This window comes from Mirounga angustirostris, unplaced genomic scaffold (genome assembly GCF_029215605.1).
Source record: "Mirounga angustirostris isolate CCGP_5_RB_7025 unplaced genomic scaffold, mMirAng1.0.hap1 SCAF_10, whole genome shotgun sequence".
NCBI classification, from domain to species: Eukaryota; Metazoa; Chordata; class Mammalia; order Carnivora; family Phocidae; genus Mirounga; species Mirounga angustirostris.
In genome coordinates, this window is record NW_026991718.1 from 110,520,708 (window position 1) to 110,538,481 (window position 17,774).

General features: G+C 55.2%; 1 protein-coding gene across 1 annotated transcript; it reads right to left on the reverse strand.

Annotated features, from left to right (window-relative positions):
- Nucleotides 1–322: 322 nt before the first annotated feature.
- BPIFB3 (BPI fold containing family B member 3) lies at nucleotides 323–16,462 on the reverse strand. Its single transcript, XM_045883834.1, has 15 exons — nucleotides 16,351–16,462; nucleotides 15,546–15,702; nucleotides 13,971–14,075; nucleotides 13,397–13,537; nucleotides 11,574–11,637; nucleotides 9,709–9,769; nucleotides 8,853–8,944; nucleotides 8,565–8,744; nucleotides 6,946–6,999; nucleotides 4,896–5,066; nucleotides 4,008–4,075; nucleotides 2,741–2,783; nucleotides 1,913–1,976; nucleotides 1,345–1,421; nucleotides 323–352 (listed from the first exon to the last, which is right to left on the reverse strand). Exons 1-15 carry the CDS (start codon nucleotides 16,460–16,462, stop codon nucleotides 323–325), a joined length of 1,419 nt encoding a protein of 472 aa, XP_045739790.1.
- Between the last annotated feature and the right edge of the window lie 1,312 nt (nucleotides 16,463–17,774).

The following is a 17,774-nucleotide window of genomic DNA, read 5'->3' on the forward strand; positions in this document are numbered from 1 at the left end:
GGAGCCCCGGCCAGGAGCTGGCGAGGGTCCCAGAAACCTGAGGAACAAACCAGCTGGGAGGTGCCAAGAGAGAGGAGTGGTTTATTGAAAGCTCAGAACTCTCCACTGTTCTTCAAAAAGGAGTCCTGTGCCCAGCCCTGCAGTCCCCACCCCAGACTGGGGGCAGAGCTGCAGGGCTAGAGCACCTGGGTGGTCCTGGGTGCCTAAAGGACACTAACACTGTCACCGACACAGGCCAGAGGCTGGGAGGGAAATTGAGGCCGAGTGAGCAGGTGCACGGACTCTGGAAGTCAACGGGGAGGGCAGGTGGCCATTCTCAGCTTCAGGATACCACGGTCAATACAACGGCATTCTGCAAGGAGCGACGGTTCTCGGTTAGCCCATCTGCCACACCCTCCACCCCACTGCTGTCTCCATGTCATCCTCCAATCCTCCCCTCACCCCCAGCCCTGTGCCCTGGGGTTAGCACCAGACCTGGAACCCAGCAGGCACTCGCTAACTGAATGAATGAACAAGTGAGTGAATGATGAATGAATGACATCCAGTGTGGGAGAGGTCACTGACTTCCGAACTTAAGAGACCCAAGTTCAAGCACCATTTCTCCTGCTAATTTATTAAGTGGCCTTGGGCCAGAAATTTGACCTCCTTCATCCCTGATCCTCATCTGATAAATGGATCCATAATTCCCTGCTCTGCCCACCTCCCAGAGTTGTTCCAAGACTCAAAGTGGTGCTGGATTGAAAAGGATCGTGAGGGAGCACCTGGGTGGCTCAGTAGTTAAGCGTCTGCCTTCGGCTCGGGTCATGACCCCGGGGTCCTGGGATGGAGCCCTGCATCGGGCTCTCTGCTCCATGGGAAGCCTGCTTCTCCCTCTCCCACTCCCCCTGCTTGTGTTCCCTCTCTCGATGTGTCTCCCTCTGTCAAATAAATAAAATCTTAAAAAAAAAGAAAAGAAAAGAAAAGGATCGTGAGGCCATGTTGATGTTCAGCAAGAAAAAATGTCATGAACTATTAGCCATGCCTGCCACAGGCACAGGATATTTGCTAGCCCTGGGCCAGGGGAGCTGTGACTCTGTGAGTGAATCTCAAATTCCATCCAATAGGTCAGATGCGTGTGTGCATTCAACAGGAGAGGATTCTGTGATCGACCAACAATGTCTGCCGTGGGCGAGTGAGGAAGGAGCTGTAGCGCACGTCATATGTTTGACATTCCCAGGTGAAGTAACTTGTAATGCCCTGAGCAACTTAGAAAACGGTGCAGGAACAGACCAGATGGTGAGGCAGGGCATTCCCCTCAGCTCGAGCTTAAGGCCCATCAAAGCCACACCTGCGTGGGAAGCTTACCTCGATGATCTTCAGGGCTGCGTTGGCAAAATTGACATTGAGAACCTTAGGCAAGGGAATTCCAACATCCAGGTCCACTGGGAGGAGGAAATGGTTGAGAGCCAAGGTAGGTTGGGGGCTGGGACAAGTTTCCTTGAGCCAGCCATTTCTGTTCTTGGGGACTCAGTTTTCCTGATTGGCAGACTCCTACTCATCCTACTAAACCCAAACAAAAATGCTCCTTTTCTGTATTGTCATCAGTGGCTCCCCTCAGGTTCTATCAGTGCGAGGTTCTATCAGTCCCTTGCATACTCTGAGTCATCTAAGTTTTAATTATTTGTTTATATGACTATTTCCCTCTGGACTGTGAGCTTGAGGACAGGACACTGGTCAGACAGCTTTCAGGGCCCAGGGTTTGGCGTGATGGAGGTGCTAATTAATGTAGTTTGAAAGGAAACATCGGTGCCTCAGTTTCTACATCTTAGAAATGGGGATCAACCCCTCCAACCTCAGTATCTCTATCAGAACAATGGGCAATCTGATTTCAGACATTCCATGTTTCCAAGAAGAGAGCAAAGTCTGCCCATACCATTGAGCTTTGGCACATAGGCCACCCGGACCACATCACTGAGCCATTCTTCTAAACGGGATGCCTGCAACAGAGCACAGGGAAAGCTGGGAGGTGTGGCTTCGCCAGGAGCAGCTCATCCCTTCCCCAGCAGGGAATCCAGAGGTCCAGCTGCTGAGCCTCCCCCAAGCCTGAGGACACATTCCTGGTGGGCACAGGGCCCACTGGGGTGGCTGTCCATCAATGACCCCAAAGGGGACTCTGTGATTTAGAACAGCTTCACGCAGGCCCCATGAGCTTGGAAGAACTGCTTTCCTAGAGGAAGGGTCTGTGGGGCCTGGAAGGGACAGTGCCTGAGAAAGAGCAGAAAACATGCCCAGCTCCAGTAGAACTTTGAGAGGTCTGCTCTTAGATTCCTATCCATTTAGGGACCCTTAGAATGTTCTAGAACCTGAGACCATTGTGGGACTCCAGAACCTCCGAACTCTGAAAAGCAGGACACCAGGGGCTCTGTGAGGCTCTGAAATGTTAGAACTTTCTGAGTTCAGGAACATTATTACTGTGTGAAGTTCTAGAATTTTGAGTCCTTGTGAGATTCTGAATGTTTACAACTTTGTAAGGTTCCAGGACTTTGGAAGATCATGAGATTCACTTTCCTCAATGATGACTATTTTACACATACATATACACACATGCACACTTGCTCTGATGTTTGCCCACTCTGGCTTGTTGGGGCAGAGCCCAGACGGGTCAGCTCAGGCATATGACCTATGACTCATCCTGCCCCTTTCCACCCCCCACTTGAAGACCCTCACCACTGGCAAGCTGCTCACCCTCCCAGGAACTTACATCAAAGGCGTGGGCAAAGGAGGAGGCCAGCTTGACACTGAGCCTGGGGGAGAGAAGAGAGATACTGAGCGGCCGCAGCACCCACCACAGCACCTACTGAGCACTGCTCTGCCCACCCCACTCCCAGGATCAGGAAACAGGGTTACAGCCCCAATTCTGCCTCTAGTCACCTCGACTCAGGGACTCAGTTTTCCCACCTGTAAAATGGACCTGAACGGATCTAACCTTCTTCTGATATATCATGACTGCCCCCTCTGACTCTACGGCCCTGGAGTCTTAGTCCCCCTCCCAATTGTTTGGCCCTGGGCAAGTGGCCGAGCCTCCCTAAGGAGTGGCCCTCCCAGAGACTAAGCACTGGACTCAGGGTTCCCGGCATCCAGCAGGCGAGCACTAAAGACAGCACTAAAGATGGATCCCAGCTGGCCCAAATACAGGTCCAGGGCCAGAGCCTGGACACACACCTCTATTTCCTGAGGGGCTGAGGCAGGGACTGCCACCAGGAAGGGGAAGCAAACCCAGGCAGGGGGGCAAGGCTAGAAATGGGGCGACAATGGAGCCTTGCAGGGGGGAAGCAGCAGCCTGAGGGCCTGCGGAGGACACGAATACGGGGTCAGGTGAGCACTGGGGGCCTACGGCTCTGGACGGGCAGATCCCAGAGACCCCCGGGAAAGCCCCCCACACCTAGGGGAGGGACAGGCAGGTCCCCAGGCCTCAGGCCATGGTGACAGCACTGGGCCTGCAGAGTGGAGACCCAGACCGCAGCCCGGCTTCCGGGGACAGCCCACTGCGTGAGCCTGGGTTTTGCCGGCTGTGAAGTGCCATGCATGTGTCAGGAAGGACTGTCACCAACCTCACCATCTTGGTTATTATGGCTATCATGGGACCTAGTTACCTCGGGGGTGGAGAGATTAGACAAGTAACTAGTCCACATGAATAACAGAATTTTACAGTTATCTCCGTGGCTAGTCTCTGGGGCTGGTAACTCACGGGGTTTGGACTCCATGTCCCCGCAGCACGTTTATCTCCCAGGGCCAGGTTTGGAGCAGGTGCAGTGGTAGAAGCCTGCTCTGGATCCTGCTGCCCTGAGCCCCGGCTGTCCCATCTGTAAAATGGGCTAATACCGACCCCTCCCTGGCAGGTCCTGGAGGCAAGGAAGAGGCTGGTAGAACACAGGCAACTTGACTGATGCTCAGCAAATGGGTGGTGGTTCCAGTCGGCCCCTACCTAGTTCTTGTTCCTAAAGACAAGGCCCAGGACCCCAGGTTACCGTTCCAGGGACAGCGAGAGGTGCAGCTTGGTAACCAAGGGAGCCAGCTGGGCATTTAAAGTCAAAACCTGCAATGGAAAGAGCAGGCAGAGGTTAGCCATGAATGTGGCAGGAGGAGCTTGAGGACAGGGCCACTTTGGCCAACAGGTGAATTTCCACTATCCGTTCCTTCCACTAATCCCTACTGTGGGCTAGGGTTCACGCTGGGCTATGCGGAGGTAACTTGAAGGCTCTGGTGTTCAGGAAGTGGAGCATTGAGGGCACCTGATGTTGCAGGAGAGGAAGCTCTGGGGCTCCAGGAGCCTGGAGAGACCCACAATCCAGCCTAAAGGGGGGCAAGGAAAAGCGTCCCCAGTGGGGTGACACCTGAGCTGAATCTTGAAAGAGGAAGTTAGCCAAGGGGGGAGGGGAGACGGCACTGCGGTGGGGGAGGACCCCGCCAACAAACACCCAGGTGGGACCTGCTAGCCCTGAGTCACTGAGGCCGAGGGAGAAGGATGGGAAGGGCAGAGGATGGGGCGGGACGGCACTGAGTGCCAGGCAAAGGTGCTTGTCCTGGGGGGCCAGGCAGAGAGTGAGCAGGGAGGGAGCTGTGCTTTTGGGAAAACCAGCAGAGGTGGAGGGCCAGGGGGAAGCTGGAGGGTCACCGGAGAGATATCTGAGCACAGCGAGGCTGGGGAGATGGGGAGTCATTCCTGAGATCTGAGGAAGGCAGAGCAGACAGGACCCGGGCCAGGACAGACGCGTGATGGAGCGGGCACCCGGGCCTCCCGGGCCTCAGCTCAGATGACAACAATGGGGGAGGGAGACACCCCCAAAATCAGGGTCTGGGAGAAGGCAGGCCCGCTCAGAGCCCCAGTGCCAGGCTCCCAGCCCTCGGCCACTCACCGCATTCAGCTCGAAGAGGGCTTCAGGGGTCCCTTTAGGGGGGTAGGACAGCACATGGATGTTAGCTGGGATAGAGATGGTGGCCTTGCCGTTCTGGAGTGTGACTGATGGTGCTTCTTTCACCCGCATGGAGAGCAGGAGCTGCCGGCCTGGGGGCAACTTTCCCAGGGCCTGGAGAGAGGCAGGGGCAGGGCGGGGGACGGGAGGACAGCTTCAGTGCCCCAATAATAGAATCAGTCAGTCAACAAACACCCACTGAGCACCTAATGGGCACCGGGCACCATGCTGGGTGCTCAGGTTACAGCCCGAACCAGACAGTCCTGCTCATGCCCCGCCGAGGCTGACATTCAAGCGGGGAGACATCAACCCACGGAACTGAATCAGGCTCTTGTCTCACAGTCAAAATCCCCCGCAAGAACCACAGGCCCTATACGACCCATCCTCGGCTCTCCTCTCCATCTTCCCTCCAGCCGCTGGCCCCACATTCTCTCCTGATTCACTGGCCACTTCGCTCTTCCTCCAAACTGCCTGGCACACCCCCAACCTCAGGGCCTTGGCACTTGCTGTTTCTTCCCCAGATACTCGCATGTTTCCCTCCCTCCGCTCCTTCAGCCTACTGTTCAAATGTCACCTCCTCAGTGAGGCCTTGGCAGGGCACCCTGCCTAAAAGCACTACCCCCGCCTTCCTCATCTGCCTTCACTGCCCCATCCTCTTCCACCTTCTGACGGGGTGTATAGTCTACTTATTCATGTGTCCAACGTCTGTCACCCCTACCAGGATGGCAGCTCCTGAAACAGAGGCTTTGGTCTGCTTTTCATCTTTGGCTCCTTCTGCACACCCAGCACCTAGCACAGGGCCTGGGACATAGTAGGTGCTCAGTGCGTAGCGTTGACTGACTCACGATCAGGAAATTCCAAGATTCACAATCATAGAAGCATGGAAATGCTGGAAGCCACGGAGTCACCGAGGCTTAGGACCACTTGAATGCTGGAACCCAGGGACCCATCAGCCCTGACTCCCAGAGTTGCAGGGTCATAAAGACAGGGACTCACCAGATTCCATCCTTATGTATCCACAGATTCTGAAGCCATGGAACCAGACTCAGAGCTGGGGCCATGGGGCTCTGACACAGCAAGTACAAAGACTTCTGCCTCCAGAGACAGGCCCAGCCTCCCCACGCTGGAGGGACAAGGCCTGGCTCTCTGTGGGCATGGGTTCCCCACTCCTGCCACCTCTGCCTCCTCCAAGTCCCTCTCCATCTTACAACTCCTGCTCTCGGGAGGTCCTCTGCATGTCTAGCCCCATCTCCTCCTTTGCCTGAGACCCCTATGCCCTTCAGCCAAGGACTCCCAGAAGCAGAGGCCCCAGCCACGCCCGCTAAGGTTGATGTGAATCACCACCTTCCAAGGATTCAGTTTGTCCTCTGCACCCCCAAACTCCACTGCCCCCTCCATCTTCCCCGGTAGAAACCCAGACCTTCTGGGCCTCATTCCAACCTCTGTCAGCATCTGCTATTACGTAAGGACCTTGTAGTAGTCATTTCAACTCCAGTATGAATTCAGATTCCCACAGCTGGAAAGTGGCTGGTCCAGCCCCAGCTGAACAGTCAGGAAAACTGAGGCCAGGCCCTGAAGTCACATCCTGATGGGTGCCCACTAGTCAACCCTCCCTGAATCCTCTCCTTTCCCTTCTCTCCTCAGGGCCAGCACCCAGAATCTTCTCCCTGGGGGCGGAGAAGACCGAGGCCAACATGAAGTTGGGCAGGTGGACAGAGGGGAAGAATCTCCTGTCATCTGCCTGACGGAGGCGCAACAGCCACAGGACAAATACCCAGTTGACTTCTGGGCAGTTAAACTCTGATCCTTTCCTCTCCGAGCAAAATCTGCGGTCAGGAAAGTTTAAGTGGTAGTCATTTAAACTTTAGCATGAATTTGGACTCGACATTCGATTGCAGCTGTCTGGAGAGCGGTATTGAGAACGATTCTGGAGTTCACTCAGGCCCATCAGGAAAGAGCGACAATGATCAAAGCCCATGAGAGGGTCACTCACCTCAGGGACCAAAGCCGCCAGGTCTGTAGTTGTCAACGGCACATTGCTGGGGACCTGGACCCAAGCCCAAATGGGGTGTGGGGTGAACAGACACAGGACAGGAATTCTTCAGCATACACAAAGTAGTTCTGCCCACATCCCACCCACCCCTGCCAATTACACACACTCATCCCTACAGACACTCGGGTTCCTCCTCTTGGCCACTGATGAGTGTTTACCACTTGCCAGGCCCACGCTAAGGGCTTTGTGTCCTTTGCTCATTTCAGCATTACTTTACAGATGGGAAGCCTGATGCTCCCGCCCGAGGTCATAAGCTGGCGAGTTGTGCTGCAGGATCTGACCTGGGAAGGCTGACGCCTGGACTCTTAAACTACTCTGCCAGAGCTTACGATCTGAAGGCCCAGGGATCCGATCCCAGACATTTCTGCCCTTTATCCAAATGGTCTTTTCTCAAAACCTATGGATTTGTTTCCAGTATTTACAAATCAAGAAAGTTCATATAAATTTGCCAGGCTCTGGCTAAAACTTTGGAAAACCTGATCACACTGGGCCTGCACCCCATCCCCTTGGGGAAGCTGAGTAGCAGCTGCAGAGACACGGGGCACAGGCCCCCTAGCTCACTACAGTCCCATCAGGTCTGCTTTCATCTATAATGGCCCAGCCGCCCCGCCCTGATGTTTGCACATGTCCACTTTGCAGAACATACCTGTTCACACAGGAGAGACATAGAAACGCATTCTCTCCTGGTCAGAGGATTTCCAGACACTCACCCAACACACAGCTATCACCCCATGGCCACTGAGGTCCCTTTCTCCTGCCACACACACACACACACACACTGCTCTGACACACACATTCTCACACTCATAGTCTCTGCCTAGCCTCCCCTGTCTCCTCCCTCCAGCTAGAAGACACCTGCCTCCCAGCTCAGGGCCCTATTCCCACCTCCCATAGGCCTTCACAGTGCTCTCTGGACCCCACCATCAGGAAATGAGTGATCAGTCCTTGCCGCCTTGGGCCTGAGTTGCAGGCAGAGGCCCCAAGGGGCTCAGACTCACTGCCTGTGGAAAGGATGAGACTAAGAAAAATGTCTCTGGGTGAGGCTCCTGCGGGGCTTCCAGACATCTGTGAGGGTACGAGAAGGGCCAGAATGGAAGCAGAGAGGTCTCAGAAGCTTTAGAACAAATGTCCAAGTGACTTTAGGTATAGTCCAACCCTAGTTTTCTTCTCTCCAACTCAAATCTGCTCTTGAGAAAGCAATGGAAATGTTAACCATTCACAGCTTAGCATAAAATTGGGCTTTGACTCCAGAAGGACTCATATGGTATGGGGACGGAAAACTAGCTACATTTCATATGCCAGTTTTGACCAATTGAAAGTAACTTCCTGGAGTGCCATGTAGAGAAGGATTCAGAGGTCCCATTCAGATTTAGCCAAGTAGAGGGCCATTATCGATTAGCAGTATCTGTCACAAGGACAAGAGTGGGCATATGCATGCTGTAAACTTGTCCAACCCTCTCTAGTTATAGAGAAGAGGGCTAGTCAAGGCTGACCAGTGATGATGTGACAAGCTCATGGCTAGCACTGTCAGGCCACAGTGGGGCAGGGGCCACACTTACCAGCTCCCGGGTGATGTCTATGTCAAGGGCACTGTTGGTCTGCAGGAGCCCAAACACGGTGCTGAAGAGGGGCAGAGGCACAACCACTTGGGATGTGTGGTCCTCCTTGGGGGGCACCTTGATGGGTTTGGAGGGCTTGGGGAAGTCGATGACGTCACCAGCTACGCTTTTCACGATGGGCTGTAGGGGAGGAGACATCATTTGGAGGACCACCAGCATCCCCTACCCAGCCTCTGCCAACACCCCACCCCACCCCCGGCTCTGGGCAGGGCCTTGGTGGGCACTCACGTTGATGTCCAACTCTATGTACTGGTTAGAGATAAGAGGCAGCGTGGCCAGAGTAAATTCCACGGACCCAAGAGCCCCAAGGGGCACCAGGCCTACATGGGGAGGGGAGGAGGGAGAAAGACCCCATGAACCCAGCCCCCAAAAATAACAAGCCCGCCTCCTATTTATTGAGTGCCTAGCGTTCCACTAAGTATTCCCTTGGGCACTAGGGTCATCTGCAGTTTATAGATAAGGAAGCTGAGGCTCAGACGGAGGACGTCACCAGCCCAAGGTCACACAAGCCACAGAATGGAATGGCAAAGCCAGGATTTCTGTTTTCCAGAGCTAGTTTCTTTCACTAACCACGAGATGGCCCCGCCTCTCTCAACATAACACCATATATAGGGACATATGCGCCCCTAAGTTTTCTACCCTTAGCCTGGTTATGTCTTTTTATATTTTTCGAAGGCATCCATGTCCATAAGGCTCAGAGAGACTGGAGGCCACTGTGGCTGTGGGGCTTTGGGTTGCTGACTTAAGCTCTGGGCCTCAGTCATCTTGTCTGTCCAGATAATAATAATATCTGTCTCAGGCTTCTGACAGCGCCAGACACACCACCAGTGCTGGACAAGTGACCCTCAGCCCCTGGCAGGGGGAGACCTGGCTGGCGCTAAGCCTCCAGGCCCCGCAGAACCGGCCTCAGCCCAGAACCCCACCATTAGACCTCCTCCATGTGGCGGCCTCATCAGTCTGAGGAGGAAGTGAAGGCCCCAGAATTCTGCCCCTTCCTCTTCCTGTAGCACCCTGCCCCCGCCTTGGGGTAATGGGAAGGGGGAGGGAGAAGGGGCAAGGAGGAGGGGGTTGGGCCCCAGCTTACTCAGCACAGTCCCCAGGAGCTCATTCACCACGCCCAGCACACTGTCCACCATGGGGCACAGCTGCGTCCGGAGGAGACAGGTGTTACAGGAAAATAGAAGTGGCCCCAGCCCAGAGCAGGGGACAGCTGACTTTTCTCCCCATCATTTGCTCAGTGGTCCTGGGGTCCAAGGCAAGTCAGAATGTGCAGACGGACTGGGGGACACACAGGCAGGAGGCAGGGGTGGGGGGGGGGCTGGACTTTGGTGTCGGAGGGCAGAGCAGAGGGCACAGAGGGCCAGTTACATGGGTCCCCTCAGAAAGCCTCGAAGGAGGCCGGGAGAACAGGGGAGGCACATTTCAGAGGCCAGCTGGGGGGTGGGGGCACAGCCCTCCCTTGAGGAGACAAAGGCAGCTGCCCCCTCCCAGGTCTCGGGCCCCTCCTGCTGTCCAGGTGGGCACTGGGCAACCTAGAATTCAGACACCGAAGAAGGGCAACCCCCCTCCTCCACCCAGAGAGTCAGGCCTGGGCCCCGTCCGCTGCACACACTACAGTGTCGTGTGTGCTCAGAAAACCCCTGGGTGAGGAGGACAGACACGAAGTGGTTTGGCTTCCAGAACCCCGGGTCTGGGAGTCACAGAATCTGAGTCCGCTGGAGCAGGAAGCCCAGAGGCGACCCAGTCCAGCCCCTGCCTACTTTCAGCCCCTTCCTTCGGCCACGCCCTCACACTTCTCTCCCTGCGCAGGCAGCTGGGATGGAAGAAAGGTGACCTGCCCAAGGTCACAGCTGTTCTCAGACAAGAGATGGCTACCTTTTCATTTATACTCAGGGACCCCCAACTCCAGGGTTTCTGGGGTCAGGCATGTCACAGAAATGAGAGGAGACCAGAAAGGGTTCTGCTGGGCAGGAGGGGCCTCCTCCTCGGCACCAGCGTGTGTAACCTGCAGGAAGGAGGGCCTGTGGCTAGGGTGGCTGACTGCACCAGAGAGGCCAGAAATAGGATCGTTAGGAGAAACCTCCAATCTCGAAATGCTAGTAACCGACCCTTATTTTTAAAACCTCTTAGAGTTACACAAGTCCTGTCTTGCACTCAGTTGTCCTGAAGAGCCCAGTGAGGGGGTGTGATTTAAATGTACCCCCTCCACGTTGTTGAAATCTGCCTGAGATGGGCCTGGGTTGGGGTCCTTGCTGCTGGGAGCTTCCCTTTTCCCCCTGAGCTTCATTTTCAATTGGCTTCTTCAAGCCCAGGGCAGTTTTGCCAACCATGGGCTCCCACAGGTATTCTTCACAATGACTCACAAGAGAGGTCCTGCCAGGACTGGGGGTCAGGAGGCCCAGCCACCCTTTGCTTGCTGTGTGACCCCAGCAAGACCGTCCCCTCACTGGCCTGAATGAAAGGCGGCTTTGGGCAGACCAGCTTTTCTCAGGTTTTCGCGTTTGACCTATGATGTATTAATTTATATATATGTGCTTTTCTGGACATGTTTGCCAAAGCCCAAGGCTCAGTTTTAATTCACTTTAAAACTGGGTGACTCAATTTTAATTCAAAGCTAGTTTAAAGAAAAGTATAAAGTCAATAATCATACAGGAGGCAAAGACAGAGCAGGGGGCAAGAAAGGGGCTTGGATTTGGGAGCCAGGGACTCAGCTCATCTGGAGCTGTCAACTCAGGATCCGGAAGCCTGGGGATGGAGGGTGCCAGGCCACCTGCAGACTGGCTTGGCGACATCCGGGAGGCTCGGGGGCAGGCCAGGATGGGATTATCCAGTGGGCGTGCAAGGGGAGAACAGCCTAATCCTGCCTGGCGCCCAGATTTACTCAAAACTGGAGAAGGAGAGGTGCAGTCAAGGGGAGGGGCGTTCCTGGCCTGGGGCCCACACACTCACCAGTCCCGGCAGCACCTTGAAGAGTGTCTGCTCCACGACCCCGAAAAGCGGTGCGGGTAGCAGCCTGCGCAGGGAGAGAAGTGTGAGGGCGTGGCCACCACACAGGGACAGCTCCAACTGGGGAGACCCGGCCGGGCCGAGTGGGCACTGGGGGCTCCGGCCGTCTCCCGTCTCCAGGCGGAGGGGGTGGGGTTTAAATCTTGGCTCTGCCTTGCCATGGAAACCAGGGGATGACTTCCGTTTCCCCATCTGTAAAATGCCCACCTTGAAGAATTGTTGCTCGATGTGGACGGAACTAGAGGGTATTAGGCTAAGCAAACTAGGTCAGTCAGAGAAAGACAATTATCATATGATTTCACTCATATGTGGAATTTAAGAAATAAAACAGAGGATCATAGGGGAAGGAGGGAAAAATAAAATAAGACGAAATCAGAGAGGGAGACAAACCATAAGAGACTCTTAACTCTAGGAAACAAACTGAGGGTTGCTGGGGCGGCGGGGATCGGGTAACTGGGTGATGGGCATTAAGAAGGGCACGTGATGGAATGAACACTGGGTGTTATATGCGACTGATGAATCTCTGAACTCTACCTCTGAAACTAATAATACACTATATGTTAATTAATTGAATTTAAATAAAAATTTAAAAAAAAAAGAATTGTTGCTGCCGAGATTACATGGGACTGTATTCATGTCTGGTATACATGCTCGATAAATGTCTGTTCCCTTCATCTTCTCCAACATTTATAGACAAGTGACATTTGGGTCCAGAAGAGTGCCTGGCTTAGAGTGGGGGTTCAGTAAACATCTGTTGGGTGAATGAAGGGATAGTTGTTGAATGAATAAGAGGGGGAGGCCTGAGGATGAGAAGTGCATGTCGGTGGGTTCAGGTGTGTCTGCAGACTAGGGGAGTCTGGGGAGGAGGGGTGGCAACCACAGAGCCGCAGCCACAGAACGCCAACACCATCGGGACTCTAGTCCCCCCAGAGCCCTCTCCAGCCCAGAGGACCAGGGTGGAGCCACCGGGATTTAAGGAGCCCAAAGACCCCACCTGGAAACCCTGGGAAGCCTTTCTGGAGCCAGGAGCAACCCTGGTTCACCCTATTCCTGGGAGCGACCACAGAGCTGTCTGATTATCCCTCATGCTCAGAGCCACCCAACAAAGATGGGCTGGGGGCGTGGGATTTGGCCTGGAGTGTAGAAACCAATGGGGAGATGCAAAGTGTGAGGCAGAGGAGGGGAGGGCGCCCAGCCCTGGGGAAAAGCCCGGGATCTGAGTCCAGAGGCCAGCCCATCTCCATCCTTGCTGCTATCCGTGTGTGACCTTCGGCAAGTCTCTTGCCCCCTTTGGGCCTCAGTTGTCCCACAGGAGTGATGGTTCAACATAAGTGTAGGGAAGGCCACTGTGTCCTGGACAGTTGGGGAAAGACACGGATGTAAAAGTGCCAGAGCCTTCCGGATCATCAAATTTAGGTCCTCATTATACAGCTGGGGACACTGGAGCCCAGACAGAGGAGGGGGTTCCTCTGGGGTCACACAGCGAGTCGGGGGCAGAGCTGGGTCTCTGATGTGCTGAGATGGGGAACTGAGATGGCCAGGGTCTGCTCTGTCTGGGAGACGATCTCGGGGCGGGGGTGGCTGGGGCGGAGAAGGGGAGCGCCCAGTAGTGGGTGATGGTAGCTGTGGGCTGGGCCGCAGAGCCTGTCTGTGATGGGTCTCAGTCTGCGGGTCTGCGCAGCGGGCTGAACAGGCGAGTCCCACCGGCAGCCGGCGGAGGTCAGGCCCCGCCCAGCCGCCCGCTCCTGGGAGACCTGCGGACTCACCCCGAGAGCAGGCTGATGTGGCCCAGCAACGTGCTGCAGCGCTTGAGGACGAGGATGGGCGTGCCCCGCGAGCTCACGCCCAGAGCCACCCGCGACGACACGTTCACCTCCGCAGCCAGCTGCAGGAGGCCCCCCAGGGGGCTGCGAGACCGGATGCTGGGGCCATGGCCAGGCTGCCAGGCCCCACCCAACAGGGCCCGCCTCGGCCACGGGCCCGGGGCTGCGGGAGCCCTGAGGAGTGGGTGGGTGGCCCTGCGAGAGGGCTGGTCCCCATGCCTTCCTGTCACTCACTGCGTCCCTGCCCCATTTTGAGGGTTCCTGCACCCTCTTCCCCCACCCCGTCCAGTGAGCCTTGGGCAATGGGGCAGGGCAGTCCAGGGAGAGAGAGCTAGAAGTCTCTGGGGAGGGGAGTGGGGTGGGATCCAGGAAGGGACCGGTATGGAGAGGAAGTACGGTGGGAGGAAATGGGGGGTCAGTGAGATGGGGGTGAGGGGGGCAACAGAGTAGGGTCCCCAGTGGAGCAGTGGCCTGGGGTGGGGAGCAGTAGGGTAGAGGTTCCCAGGGACACACTCACCCAGAGCCATGCAGGCCCACCTTGGTGTGCAGGCTCAGCTGCACCCCAAACCCAGGCAGCAGCTTCACCGACACCTTTGGCAGTGTGAGTTCCTCGATCTTCAGCCTGGGATGGGCATCAAGGGGCGGGCCACTCACTTCCAGACCCCCCCACCCCCAGTGTCAGTCCCTTAGTGCCTGGACCATCTCAGACCAGGTGGTGCCTAGAGCCTCTCCGGACTGTGTCCCACATGCCATCTGTAACCCATAAAGTCAACTGTGGGCCCAATTACTTCACCTCACTGGGCCTCAGTCTCTTCATCTATAAAGTGGGCCAATACTAGTACCCGCCTCAAACGTTGCAAAGACAAGTGAGATAAATGTGGTTGCTGAAGCTGGTACAGCATGTGTTCAATAAATGTAATATCGTCCTCATTGGAGGCTCAGTGAATTAAAGTGTTCTCCTCACCCCATCCCCATGGCCTCCATCCTGGTTCAGTCTCTGGCCTGGATCATTGTCTCCCCACTCCCACCCCCCAGGTTCATGCATATGCAACTCAGCTGGGTTCTCAAACACAGCTCCCCACAGCTCATTGCTTTCTCTGTCCTCTGGGCCTTTGCCCAGGCTGTTCCCTCTCTCTGGAACACCTTTCCCTTGACTTTCCTTCCACTCTGCATCCACCTTTGGCTAGCTGATGCCTCCCAGCTATCCAGATTGACCTTGCCCCGATTCACCACCAATGGAATGGTTCCCACGCACGTGGGGCAGGCAGGTAAGGCCTGTGACTAACACCCACAGCCACCACCACCACCACTCCGGCTGGATGAACTTGGACAGGACCCTTGGCTGCCGGGGGCCTCAGTCTCACCTGTTAAATGCCATTGATAACAGTCCTACTTCTAGATTCCATGGGATAATTAATTTAATGTGTTCAGCACAGTGCTAGTTACACAGAAAACCCTGGCTAGGTGGTAATTAAGTTATAAATATTAGCTATTATGTGATTTCATTCATTCATTCAAAAATATTTTTCAAACATCCATTATATATCAAGCACTATTAATGATATTGGGGATATGGCAATAAACAAGCCAAACAGGAGCCCTGCCCCTCCTGGGGTTTATAACCTAGCAGGGGAGGCAAGAAACAAACCAGTAAAGCATATGGGGTGCGGGGGAGTGGTACATCTTCTGGAGAACTCGAAAGCAGGGGAGGGACCAAAAAGGGGTTGGTCAGAGCAGGGCTCTTTGCAGCAGACACCCAAAGGAGATGAAGCAGATACCTGGATTAGCCCAGAGAGACTAAGCAACTTGCCTTAGGTCACACAGTGAGTAACTAGAGTCAGGCCCAGAACTGGAACCCTCAACCACAGGGACATGCTGCTATTCCTGTGTTTCCTGATACACAGTGGACTCATTATTTTCCGACTCAGGCCCTGGGACTCCCTATGCAGGGCTTCCCCCATTACCCCCACTACCTGCCAACAAATTGAAGACAGTCAATCTCTTCTCTCTTCCCTGAAGCAAAGAAGGGACTAGCCTTCCTGTAGGGCTCATAGTAGGTGGACAATTGAGACACCAAACTGTGAGGACTCACCCAGAAAGCTCTTCCACAACGCCAAAAACTCCTCCATAGCTCAGCAGGCCGCCTCCTCCGAGCAGTCCCCCAGAGCCCAGGAGGCCCTGGTTCACAGATGTGACTGTCCCCAGGACGTTCTGCAGAATAGGCCCCCCAACCAGCGAGTTCTGGATGGCTACAGGGAGGGTTGAAGGTGGAAGGTTCATTTTACAGAAGGGGGAAATAGGGCCCAGAGAAGGGCAGACACTTGCCCGAAGTCACACAGCAAAGCGGGTTTGGGGCCAAAAGTATGACTAGAGCTCCTTGACTCTGGGCCACCCTGTAGCACCAAAAGAAAGGGCAGAAGCAAAGGAGGGAGCCCACAGCCACCAGGGCTTGACCAAGATGGAGGAGGCCAGGCTGATTCCTTGAAGCATTTCCTATTCACAACTGCCCTACTATACCCCCGAGACCGTGACCCCGGGCCGTTGGGCCGCAGAGCACCCAATGCCTACTTGAGTTCCCCCACCCTGGACACATGGGGCAAAGACACTGGTCCAGCCAGCCCCCTCCTCTCCACCTCCTCCATCCCACCCGGCCCCATCCCCGAGGCAGATGCAGCCCCCACAGGGCCGAAGCCCGCCTCACGCAGTCCACCTCTCAGGAGAAGGCAAACTGATCACCCATGGGAGCCCGCAAGCAAACCTTTAGCCCCCGAGCTCTCTGAGTAGATGAGAATCACAGCCTGTTTCCAGCGCTTCCTTAGAACAGCCACCCTAGGCATATCAGTGCGGACGTCTACATGGCAGCTGGACCCCTCACAGCCTGCCCACCTCAGGCTCACCTTTGCCAAGTTCATCCTTGTCAATCCGAGCAAGCGTGCCCACCTTCTCAAGCAGCCCCTGGCACGGAGTCACCAGCCCCCAGAGGAGAAGCAAGGACCACATGCCCAACATCCTCGGTGGCACACCTATCGGGGGCAAAAGCAAGAACTCTGAGGCACCCCTCGTGCCCCAGCCTTCGCCTGACGCCTGGGCCCCATCACCAGCATGGGCCCCTCCCGCCCACCTGGCCCGGCTCTGTCCAGCCTCACTCCCAGGAAAGCAGCGGCTAATGTGCCTGACTTAGAAGTCTTATTCCTCTGCGTCCCCGGTGAATGCCAGGTCTCTGAGGGAGAGTGACAGAGGGACCTTCCTTCCCAGGACGGCAGCATGGGAGCTTCATTTCCTGGCCCTGCTTTCCCATTGGCTTATGAGGCTGTTTCAGAAGGTGTGGCTGACTGGGGACCCACTACTTAACATGTCCCATTTCTGTCTTCCCCGGTCTCTATGTTGGAAGGAATGAGATGGAAGGTGAGAGCATGACTAACTTACTAGTTTCATAGGATGGGACTTATCTTTATGGAGCAACTGCCAATGCAGTCCCATAGCCGATAACCTCTGCTTAAACCCTGCTCCCCACTGCCTTTGGGATAGAACCCAGGCTTCTTGCCATGACCCACTAGGTCCCTGTCTGCCTCTTCGACCTCCTTGGTCTTAAACATGCCAAGCCCCTTTCCACCTCAGGGCCTTTGCACACGCTGGTCTTTCTGTTAGGAAGGCTCTTTCCCTGGTTCTTTGCATGACTGACTCCTCATCCCAGGTTCTGAATAAATATTGCGAGCTTGGAAAGGCCTCCCTCCTTTACTTTGTCTAAAGAAGCCTGTTTGTCACTAGACATCACTCAGAATATTTATTTTAAGGTGCTATCACAATTTACAATTATGCATTATGTGTTTGTGTCCTTGTTTGCCATCTCTGTAAGCTCCACAAGGTCAGGGACTGTGTCTAGGGCCTCCATGCATGATTGTGTGCTGGATGGGTGCTTGCTGAGGGGGCAAGAGCGGATGGAAATCCAGCTGCGCTTCACTAGCCAACATTTGCCCTGGCACAGGATGTGTCTGCCCAGGAGGGCACCTTTCCTCACTTGCACGAAGGTACATATGGATGCCATATGCACTGGTAGCAATCTCGGCAGAGTCTGTCTTCTTTCTTCAAGACTTGTCCCAGAGCGGCTCCCTGTAACCTTGGGGTCCCTTACAGAAGGAAATAGTCCCACAGTGGGAAACCAGTTGGTTTCTAGGGCTTAAAGAAAAATGGGCACCCCTCGAGCCCTGTCTGTAGGACGGTTCTGTCCTCAGCCCACCCATCCCTGCCTTTGCCCCTGGCTGAGTCCCAGTTTTCCTGTCGGTAAAATGGGATTGTTCTCCCATCACCCTCCAGGGAGCCC

Bases quoted from the DNA above. Each gene is read 5' to 3' on its own strand.
- BPIFB3 (XM_045883834.1), bottom strand. From the start codon at position 16,462: ATGTTGGGCATGTGGTCCTTGCTTCTCCTCTGGGGGCTGGTGACTCCG. The intron at 9,770-11,573 runs GTGAGTGTGTGG...CTCCGGACGCAG, and splicing joins TCAAGGTGCTGCCGGGACTG to CTGTGCCCCATGGTGGACAG. The intron at 7,000-8,564 runs GTAAGTGTGGCC...GCTTGGGTCCAG, and splicing joins TAGACATCACCCGGGAGCTG to GTCCCCAGCAATGTGCCGTT.